This window comes from Mus caroli, unplaced genomic scaffold (assembly GCF_978045245.1).
Source record: "Mus caroli unplaced genomic scaffold, Mus_caroli_1 scaffold_11, whole genome shotgun sequence".
Lineage (NCBI taxonomy): Eukaryota > Metazoa > Chordata > Mammalia > Rodentia > Muridae > Mus > Mus caroli.
In genome coordinates, this window is record NW_028227266.1 from 69,077,299 (window position 1) to 69,088,716 (window position 11,418).

General features: G+C 48.8%; 1 protein-coding gene across 1 annotated transcript in view; it reads left to right on the forward strand.

Annotated features, from left to right (window-relative positions):
• Myo1e (myosin IE) overlaps positions 1 to 11,172 on the forward strand; it is a 196,746-nt gene extending 185,574 nt beyond the window's left edge. Inside the window, exons 27-28 of the mRNA XM_021171412.3 lie at positions 5,601 to 5,770; positions 10,126 to 11,172. Coding sequence (XP_021027071.1) covers positions 5,601 to 5,770; positions 10,126 to 10,202 — 247 coding nt within the window. The 3' untranslated portion in view covers positions 10,203 to 11,172. The remainder of the gene's footprint in view (positions 1 to 5,600; positions 5,771 to 10,125) is intronic.
• The last annotated feature ends 246 nt before the right edge of the window (positions 11,173 to 11,418 follow it).

The following is an 11,418-nucleotide window of genomic DNA, read 5'->3' on the forward strand; positions in this document are numbered from 1 at the left end:
ACAGGGATGTTGCAGCTGTCACTAAACACTGTCCTCAGTCAGGACAACTTAAAGTTACAAATTTCTTCTTGCCCTGGGCTTCATGTGCTTCATGGAACCGCTTCCTATCTGATCAACATCACATCCACATACTGTAGACCAGGGCAGGGCCATCAACTCGTCTTTAATTTGGAGAGGTTTGATGCCAGTTAGGTTTTCACATCCTGGGAGAATTGCCAACCCTCTACAAGTTCCTGCCAACTGGCATTGATCTCAGTGCCTGCACTGTGGTCTTTTCTAGCCAATAATGTAGGATTCACCCTGCAAGGCAAATTCTCAGCCTGCAGCCCGGATGTGCTGTGCATGGCTCCGTGGTCCCTCAGGAAGCATGAATCGCATTCTGTGATACAGTGAGGTTATGCTTGGGTGTGATGCCCTGCCCAAAAGAGAGAAGTTAAATAGATTTGTTAGGTTAGGGGACAGAAAGCACACTATGCAGTTCGCCTGAACTAAAGTGGTCCATCAGATCCGAACAGGAAAGTTGAGTTTCACTGTACAGAAGTTCCATGAGATGGCTGAGCAGATAAGAGCCCCCCCCCCCCCCGAGGGCCTGAGTTCGAATCCCAGCACCATCCGAAATTCCATTTCCAGACGGTCCTAATGCCTTCTTCTGGCCTTCAGAGGCATCAGGCACACACACACACACACACACACACACACACACACACACACGGTACATAGATACATATGCAGACAAAACACCCATACATATAACGTTAAGTATTTTTTTATTAAATATAAAGGCAGCAAGTAGATGCCCCAGCAGGTAAATGTGCCTGCTGCAAAGCCTGATGACCTGGCTTCGGTTCCCAGGACCGCCATGGAGGAATAAGAAAACCAATCCCAGCAAACTGCCCTCTGACCCTCACAAATGCCTTGGCTCGTATCTCCCTCAAAACATACACACACACACACACACACAGAATGCAAAAATTTTCTATTAAGAAAATTACATGTAATCAGATACCAGATTTGTTTGATAGTGTGTAGTTTTATAGCTACATACATATGTGTCTGCAGAGATATGGGGCAGGTCCACAGATAAAGTAACTTGGACTGTTGACATATCAGCAGGGGTTGCAACTTTATTATTAAACTGACATTCTCAGTGTAGTCTCCATTGTCCCTGTGAAGGCTCTGTCTTTATAACACAGTTCTCAATCCTGGAGTGTGTGTGTGTGTTGGGGAGGGGGACGTGGATATTAGAAATACAAACAGCACAAAATAGCAGAGGGGCCAAAATTACCCAAAATTGCACAGACAGTTCAAAACAAATGGAGGGACAGCCTGCTGTTTGTTTTTGATTTGATATCTGGAACCACATATATTATGTCAATCTCAGTCTGGCCTTGAGCTCATGGAGATTGTCCTGCCTCAGCCTCCCCAAGTGCTAGAATTACAGGTGTATGCTGTCGAGTCCGGCTCAGAAAAGCATTTTCCAATTTTCATTTTTATCTTTTCATGTGTAAAAATATTTTGCCTGGAGGTGTGTCTGTGCATCACGTATGTGCCTAGTGTTCTCAAAAGCCAGAAAAAAAAGCAGAACTGGCATTACAGTTGTGAGTCACTATGTGGGTGCTGGGAACCAAACCAGGGTTCTCTGCAGGAACAGCAAGTGCTCTTAACTGCTGAGTCATCTCTCCAGCCTCGGGAAAGCACTTTCCATGAGGGTGAATTCAGGAAGGGTCTCCTGAGCAGCGGGGAACAATAAAACTAAACAAAAGTGCCTAAATTGCAACAGTTGCCAGTTCCTGGGGTTAAATGGCTTCCTTTTTTGTCAACTTGACACAAGCTAGGGTTATCTGGGAAGACAGACCTCAATTGAGAAATTGCTATCAGATTTTCCTTGTAGGCAAGTCTGTGGAGCCTTTCCTTAAGGACTGATGTCGGCAGGCAGTATACTCCTAGGTGGGTGGGTCCTGAATTGTATGAGAAAGCCAAGTGAGCAAGCTGGTAAGCAGTATTCTTCCATGGTCTTCGCTTGGGTCCTGCCTTGAGTTCCTGCCCTGACATCCCTTTGTGATAAAGCACAGCCAGAACAACTTGCTTCTGTCAGCATTTCATGGCAGCAACGGGCAGCAAACTAGGATACATAGTAAATATACACATCATAGCCAGGTGCTGAGCCACCAGCATGGCTACTCAGAAAGTGTGTGGGACTGGGGAGGGGGGGATAGGGGGACAGGGTGGGGGACGGAATGGGATGAAGCTTGCTTATTTCGTTTGCTAATTTAATTTTAAGTAGGTAAGATTTGGTTTTTAATGACTGTTTCACAAGTCATTGACACAGTTCCTGAAAGTCTCTGCCATCCGATCTGCTGAGGACGGAGCCAGCTCTGCTCAGTGGCCCTTCTGCACTGAGTTGGCAGTCACTCTGGCTGGGAGTGGTACCTAAACGACCTCATTAATCAATTTCTGGCAGTATGTTGAAAGCCATTAGTTCTCCATATTTATTACACAGGATCGCCACCTAGTGACACTAGAGATCGGCTGGGTTCCTGAGGCTTGGGGGGGCTCTTTCTAGCCTATCCTGGGTAATGGCAGTTGTGTTGTGACTGGCTGTGCTCTGTGCTGCTTCCAGGTCCCTAGACTGCTAAACCCAGGAGTCATTTGGCCCTTCGTCTGCATAGATGCCTTGTTCCTCTACTGCACACTGAATTCAAGGATAGATCCTGTCTCAAAACCGTAATGAACAATAAGAGAGAGGCAGGTGTTTGAGCAGATCCCCTGCTTCTTGGAACACGTTCAGCAGCTCCCAACATCCAAGGCCTGGGCCTTTCCAAGGTTCAACTATGCATTGTACAACCCACAGAGTCTTGCCCTACCAACTGATTCAAGAGAAGCTTTATGGAGATATAATCTACATACCATAGAATCAACCCACTTGAAATGTCCAGTATAATAACTTTAGTGTATTGACACAGTTGTACACTATGGCCATAATCTAATCTTAGAATTCTTCCCTCCTCATAAAACTTACCGTCAGTCAAGGCATAACTTTAATCCCAGCCCTCTGGAGGCAAGTGGATCGAGGCTAGCCTTAACTACAGAATGAGTTTCAGGGCAGCCAGGGACACACACACACACACACACACACACACACATATACATGAAAGAAGAAAGAAAGAGAGAGAGAGAGAGAGAGAGAAGAAAGAGAGAGAGAGAGAGAGAGAGAGAAGAGAGAAAGAGAGAGAGAAAGAAAGAAAGAAAGAAAGAAAGAAAGAAAGAAAGAGAGAGAAAGAGGAAAAAAGAAACTTCCCCCTCAAACTGCCCCACCTCATTAACAATCTGCATATCTATGTTGGCTGGTTATAGACATTTTATTTGTAAACACTCATTTATTATTAAGTATTATATTCATATGTTATTAATGTGATCATTTTCTTAATTTCATTTTCTTTTTAGTTACACTTACTTATCAGTGTAGTGCGTGGAGGGACCACAGCACATGTGAGGCAGTTAGAGAACACCTTTAGGGAATCCGTTCTCTCTTTCCACCATGTTTTTGTGGGTCCTGAGGACTAAACCCAGGGCATTAGGCCTCGTGGCAAAGCACCTTCCCCCGCTGAGTCATCTCGCTCACCTCAGTCTCAGCTTTGAGTTTATCTTTACTAATACTTGGGCATAGAACCGATGGTGTGTGACTTTGATGTGGTTTGTTTGTTTAAAGATGGTTATTTGAGACAATGTCTCATGTAACCCAGGCTGGCCTAGCCTTAAACTCACTATGTAGCCAAAGATGACCTTGAACTTCTGATCTTCCTGCCTCTACCTCCCCAGTGTTTTATTATGGATGATGGCCATGCACCACTTGGTTTATGCAGTGCTGGGACTTGAACCCCAGATTTTATACATGCTAGGCATGTGTTCAGTCTACTGAGCCATACCGTACCTCAAGCTCCCTAGGTACTGATGATCTTCTATCATCTTGTTGAGCTCCGTTGTGAGCAGCTTTCTAGTGTGTTCCTTGTGTGTCTCCAGGCATGGCTGTTGTCTCATCTTTCACTTCTTTGCACTCTGAACACCACTGATTGTGCTGACTTCGCAGCTGTGGCTCCGAGCCTCCAGCACAGTGTTGTACAGGCATGGTGAAGGCACACAGCCTTGTTTGCTGCCTCATCCAGTGAGCAGGGGTCCTTACTTCAGCCAGGGCTCACAAAGCAAGGACCAAATGGACTAGATGGCTAGTGGATGCTGGGTAGGAAATGATGTCACTGTAATAATCCATGAGTTAGTCAGTCTGTCATCAGCAAAAGTGTTTCTCATAATGGCCTGGGATGCTGCTTTCCAAAGGGCTTGGGACAGAGACAAGTTTCAGGGACCTTGCCCCAGCCTAGCATCCAGGACCCACCCCATCCACCTCCCACCTGATACAGCCAGTTCATCACACCTGGTGCACACCTGGTGCACATCTGTCTGTTGCCATAGGATCTCAGCAAGTACAAGGCTGTGTGGCCTCTGGTGAACATAGCTCAAAATGGAGTGATGAGTCTTTAAGTAAAGGTGGAGATAAGGCTGCCCCTCTACTAAGGCTGCCCCTCTACTCTCTGTCCTTGGAGATGTCAGTAAGCATGGCTAGACCTGAGAGCCCGCCCTTCCCATGTGGGTCCTTACCTCACACCCTTCTATTTTTAAATTACATTTATTTATTTATTAGTGTGTTGTGTAGGTATGCCCATGCCACGTGGAGGTCAAAGGACAATTTTTGAGAGTCATTTCTCTCCTTCCACCAGGTAGGGTTGGGGAATCAGCCTCAGGCTGTCAGGCTTGGCAGCAAGTGCCTTTTTCCCATGGAGTCATCTTACTGTTCCACTACCCCCAAGACCCTTTTAGAAGAGGGCACAATCTAAATTCCCTTTGAGGACTTTGCTTTGGGCCAGCCTTAAGCGAAGTGGGGGGAAATGTTTTCTAACTTTCTCTGTCCTTTTGTTTTGTTTTGTTTTGTTTTTCAAGACAGGGTTTCTCTGTATAGTCCTGGCTGTCCTGGAACTCACTCTGTAGACCAGGCTGGCCTCAAACTCAGAAATCCTCCTGCCTCTGCCACCCAAGTGCTGGAATTAAAGGCATGTGCCACCACTGCCCGACTTCTCTGTCCTTTTTTAAAAGTGATTTTTATAAATACATTAAATAACTTTCAGATGAAGTTTAAAGAGCTCACGCACAGGACTGGGAATGTTAGCTCAGTTATTAGAATGCTTGCCTAGCGTGTATTGAGGCCATGAGGCTATGATGGTGCGTGTCATCCCAGTCTTTGCGATGTGGAAATGGGAGGAGCAGAAGTTCAAGGCCATCCTTGTCTACACAGTGAGTTTGAGGGTAGCCTGGGCTCCATGATGCCAATGCTATACAAAGAAGAGCTCACTCACACTTAAGACCAAGTTGTAATTATTCACCTTAGAGACACTGAATAGTGTGAACTGAGGCAGCCTAGTGAAAAGGCTGGAAAGATGGCCCAGGGTACAGGTGTTTGAACCGGATTTGTAACCCTTGCTGCAGCCACGATAACGTGCAGCCACCTCTTCATGGTGTTCCTATCTCATGTGGTTCTGCTCTCTCCACAGAGTCCGAAGACAAACGAGCAGCCGGCCTCCCCCAGCAGGGGGCAGACCAAAGCCTCAACCCAAGCCTAAGCCTCAGATGCCACAGTGCAAGGCCTTGTATGCCTATGATGCTCAGGACACGGACGAACTCAGCTTCAACGCCAACGATATTATTGATATTATTAAAGAAGGTGAGTGCGTGGCTGGCTACACCAGCCTCCCAGAGGGTGTGCAGGGGGTTCCTGGGCTCACTAAGCACAAGTGTGCAGATCTGTGGGTCTCAGCCTGTGGGTCTTGACCTGTCTTGGGAGTTCATTGCTGTGAAGAGACACCATGACCACAGCAACTCTTACAAAGGAAAACATTTAACTGGGGTTGGCTTACAGGTTCAGAGGTTTAGTTCATTGTCCTCATGGCAGGAAGCATGGCAGCGTCCAGGCAGACATGGTCCTGGAGGAGCCAAGAGTTCTACCTCTTAATACACAGGCAGCAGAAGAAGATTGTGTGCCCTACTGGGCATAGACTGAGCATAGGAAACCTCCAAGTCCACCCCCACAGTGACAAACTTCCTCCAGCAAGACCACACCTACTCCAGCAAGGCCACACCTCCCAACAGTGACACTCCCTATGGGCCAAGCATTCAAACAAATGAATCTATGGGAGCCATACCTATTCAGACCACCAGATGACCCCTTTGGGGGCCAAATGACTCTTTCACAGGGCTCACATATCAGATATTTATATTATGATTCACATAACAGTAGCAAAGTTACAGTTGTGGAGTAGGAACGAAATGATTTTATGGTTGCGGGTCATCACAACATAAGGAACTGTATTAAAGGTGTCACAATATTAGGATGGTTGAGAGCCACTGGTATAGACAGAGGTAGAGGTAAGGGAGACCTCGAGCTGTTTGTTCAAAACCTTTACAACACCAAGGATTGAACAGCAGGCCTTGTGCCTACAAGGCAAGCAGTCTACACTGGGCTGTGCTTAGTCTCTGGACCTCTTAGTTTAGTGTGGAGTCTCACTAAGTGTTCCAAGCTGGTCTAGAATTCACTCTGTCTCCCAGGCATAAGTTCAGACTTGTGATTCTCCCTACCTCAGGTTCACACAGTCCTGGCCTGTCAGACACATCTAAGTCATTTTTCTTAAATGCCCTTTTAAGGGAGGGGGTGGAAGTTGTATACAAGTGTGCATTCATGACGTCACAGACATCATCTAATCATGTCATGGACGTCATATAAACACACACATATACATATACATATCTATGATGTGACTCATTAAACTTTCACACACAGTTGGAGGAAATTTTCCAGACAAGTCCACATCAGTTCAGGTCCAGTTTTCCCACCAATGAGTAACCAAAAACTTAATTATTAGAACTTTCTGAGTTTGTCACCCTGGTGAGACATGCTGGGAAATAAGTACCGTCCCCTCTTTAATTCCTGGGAATGTCCTCTGAAAGAGGAAATAAGTGAAGACATTTGGGAGCAATTATCTTAATTCTTCACCCTTCATTTCAAAATAATTGCTTCAGATTTATTCTTCATCCCACCAAACCAAGATAATAAGCCAAATAAATATGTATGTGTATTTAAAAAGAAAAAACCAAATGTCCCAGAAGTATGTCAGAATCTTGTTCCTAATCACTGTGGAAAGGATCTCCCCAAACTGTAGAGTTCTTCAAAGCCAGGAAATCGTGGATGCTGGGGGACGACATAGCTCAGCTGGTAGAGTCTAGCTGAAGGTCCTGAGTTCGATTTCCTGCACTGCATCAAACCACATCTGTTGGTACACGTCTGAGATCCCAGAAGTCAGGAGGAGGTGGAGGCAGGAGAGGCAGGGGAGGCGGAAGCTCAAGGTCACCCTGGGCTACAGGAGACAGGGTGTTGATAAACTACAAAAAAAAAAAAAAAAATCCTAGAGAACCACGCTAACGGGCCAAGACAGGACTGCACTGAAGGTGGGAAGGAGTGCTCAGCATTGAGGCAGAACCACCTCTCCCCAGAACAGACTCTGTGCTCAGGCAAGGGATGGTGAGAGTGGCTGAAAGAGACAGGACAGTGGGGCCTCAGAGTCTTCCTGCACCACACTGACCCCGGGCAGGCTGCTCTGTGCTGGCCAGGCCTGACCAGGGTGGGTCCTACAGGGCTCACAGCTCCAGGTGTCTGTCTCACATCTGCTCTGCAGTCTTCCTACTAAAGGATTCTGACTGCTGGCACAGTTCCATGTCTATTTTAAGAAGTCACCTTTTCTCTCTTTCTTTTTATTTTTTTATTTTTATTTTCAAGGCAGGGCTGATGTTTGTCCCTTCCCTTCCCTTCCCTTCCCTTCCCTTCCCTTCCCTTCCCTTCCCTTCCCTTCCCTTCCCTTCCCTTCCCTTCCCTTCCCTTCCCTTCCCTTCCCTTCCCTTCCCTTCCCTTCCCTTCCCTTCCCTTCCCTTCCCTTCCCTTCCCTTCCCTTCCCTTCCCTTCCCTTCCCTTCCCTTCCCTTCCCTTCCCTTCCCTTCCCTTCCCTTCCCTTCCCTTCCCTTCCCTTCCCTTCCCTTCCCTTCCCTTCCCTTCCCTTCCCTTCCCTTCCCTTCCCTTCCCTTCCCTTCCCTTCCCTTCCCTTCCCTTCCCTTCCCTTCCCTTCCCTTCCCTTCCCTTCCCTTCCCTTCCCTTCCCTTCCCTTCCCTTCCCTTCCCTTCCCTTCCCTTCCCTTCCCTTCCCTTCCCTTCCCTTCCCTTCCCTTCCCTTCCCTTCCCTTCCCTTCCCTTCCCTTCCCTTCCCTTCCCTTCCCTTCCCTTCCCTTCCCTTCCCTTCCCTTCCCTTCCCTTCCCTTCCCTTCCCTTCCCTTCCCTTCCCTTCCCTTCCCTTCCCTTCCCTTCCCTTCCCTTCCCTTCCCTTCCCTTCCCTTCCCTTCCCTTCCCTTCCCTTCCCTTCCCTTCCCTTCCCTTCCCTTCCCTTCCCTTCCCTTCCCTTCCCTTCCCTTCCCTTCCCTTCCCTTCCCTTCCCTTCCCTTCCCTTCCCTTCCCTTCCCTTCCCTTCCCTTCCCTTCCCTTCCCTTCCCTTCCCTTCCCTTCCCTTCCCTTCCCTTCCCTTCCCTTCCCTTCCCTTCCCTTCCCTTCCCTTCCCTTCCCTTCCCTTCCCTTCCCTTCCCTTCCCTTCCCTTCCCTTCCCTTCCCTTCCCTTCCCTTCCCTTCCCTTCCCTTCCCTTCCCTTCCCTTCCCTTCCCTTCCCTTCCCTTCCCTTCCCTTCCCTTCCCTTCCCTTCCCTTCCCTTCCCTTCCCTTCCCTTCCCTTCCCTTCCCTTCCCTTCCCTTCCCTTCCCTTCCCTTCCCTTCCCTTCCCTTCCCTTCCCTTCCCTTCCCTTCCCTTCCCTTCCCTTCCCTTCCCTTCCCTTCCCTTCCCTTCCCTTCCCTTCCCTTCCCTTCCCTTCCCTTCCCTTCCCTTCCCTTCCCTTCCCTTCCCTTCCCTTCCCTTCCCTTCCCTTCCCTTCCCTTCCCTTCCCTTCCCTTCCCTTCCCTTCCCTTCCCTTCCCTTCCCTTCCCTTCCCTTCCCTTCCCTTCCCTTCCCTTCCCTTCCCTTCCCTTCCCTTCCCTTCCCTTCCCTTCCCTTCCCTTCCCTTCCCTTCCCTTCCCTTCCCTTCCCTTCCCTTCCCTTCCCTTCCCTTCCCTTCCCTTCCCTTCCCTTCCCTTCCCTTCCCTTCCCTTCCCTTCCCTTCCCTTCCCTTCCCTTCCCTTCCCTTCCCTTCCCTTCCCTTCCCTTCCCTTCCCTTCCCTTCCCTTCCCTTCCCTTCCCTTCCCTTCCCTTCCCTTCCCTTCCCTTCCCTTCCCTTCCCTTCCCTTCCCTTCCCTTCCCTTCCCTTCCCTTCCCTTCCCTTCCCTTCCCTTCCCTTCCCTTCCCTTCCCTTCCCTTCCCTTCCCTTCCCTTCCCTTCCCTTCCCTTCCCTTCCCTTCCCTTCCCTTCCCTTCCCTTCCCTTCCCTTCCCTTCCCTTCCCTTCCCTTCCCTTCCCTTCCCTTCCCTTCCCTTCCCTTCCCTTCCCTTCCCTTCCCTTCCTTTTCTTTTCTTTTCTTTTCTTTTTCTTCTGTGTAGCCCTGGCTGTCCTGGAACTTAACTCTGTAAACCAGGCTGGCCTCAAACTCAAAGATCTACCTGCCTCTGCCTCTGCCTCCTCAGTTCTGGTATTAAAGGTGTGCACCACGACCACCTGGCTTCTTTTTTTCTTTTTTAGATAGGGTCTCATGTAGCCCAGGCTAGCCTCAAACCTGGTATATAGCTGAGAATGGCCTTAACCTTTAGTCTTCCTCCTTGCACTTCCTGAGTGCTGGGATTACAACCACGTACCACCATAGTGGCTTGTGCAGTGCTAGGGATGGAACCCAAGGCTTATGCATGTTAAGCAGGTACTCTTTATAGCCCTGGGGCAGGCCATTCTGTCCAAGAAACCTTTTCCCAACAAGATAAAACAGAAGGAAGAAACTATGAATGGAACCAAGTGACCTTAGCCCATTAGAACAAGCATGCCGCCATTCTCACCTGTGCTTTCACTTCCACAGACCCTTCTGGCTGGTGGACGGGTAGACTACGAGGCAAGCAGGGCCTGTTTCCTAACAACTATGTCACCAAGATCTGAGGCGCTCGGAAACTGACACGCGGGCAGAGGAGCTCCAGGCGTGGACCCGGGAGGGGACTTTTTGGGGACTCCCCTTCTGATCTACAGTGAGCAACTGCTACACCAAGGCCTGAAGCTATTCTGACACCTTCCCCCCATGGAAGACACAGAAAAGCTTGGGTTAGGGACAAGGAGTGTCACTCCATAAATGATCCTAAAAGGTATTCTAGTTCCCAGGAGCGCAAAAACCACCACCCACTAAGATTTATTTATTGTATTTAAATCTGGTGTATGTAGCGGGGACTGCTTGGTGTCTATCCCACAGCCTCCTGCCCACTCACCAGGTCCAGGGGACAGCAGGCGGTGACTCGACGACAAGTGCCTTTAGTTGAAGAGCACATCTCATTCATTCCTCTCTCTCAGTACCTGATACATTCCTCTCTGCTATCCCTCCCTTGGGGAGGACCCACCCTCTGGAGGCCAGACTTGGTATAAACAGGCACTCACCTGTCACTGCCAAGGGCGGGCAGGCCATCCTTCCAAGCCCAGGGGAGCCGGGACCACTAAGACTGCTGGTGGGAAGAAGTTGGGTGCTGGGCTGATGGTCTTGCTTTCTCTTGGTCTTTGCTTGTAATGTGGCTGGCCCATGTTGGTTTTATGTTTAATGCTGTGCTTATAATAAGAAAGAGCCCCCCCCCAAGCTGTACATTTATAAAAAGTGATCATATACTGTATATAGAAAAATCTAGAAGCACATATGAATGCAGCAGGTAGTATTCCACTGTACCCATTCATGAAGGTAGGTTTTATTACAGGACTCGCAGCAGGTACTTACTTACAGATGCGCCCTCTCCTCTTTGCCTAGAGAAACAGTCACTGCATTCCCGCACAGTCCCTTAGACCCCCTTACCCTCTCCCTGTAGGTAATTCTCCTGTGACCCCTCTGCCGTCCTCCCTTACTTCCTAAATAAATGTAACGGAGTCAGTGCAATGCCTTGTTCCTTCATGACGTTTATTGTGGGTTATAATTTTCTCCTAAAAACAAAACCAGTGGTATGGTCATACTCACCATTGTTTCCCCACTTGCCATGACCGTCACAAACATCTGGGATGAGCAGCTTGTGAGCAGGAAAAGTTATGCTTTAAGAAGTTTCTGGCCAGGCATGGTGGCACACACCTTTAATCCCAGCACTCGGCAGGCAGAGGCAGGCAAATTTCTGAGTTTGAGGCCAGCCTG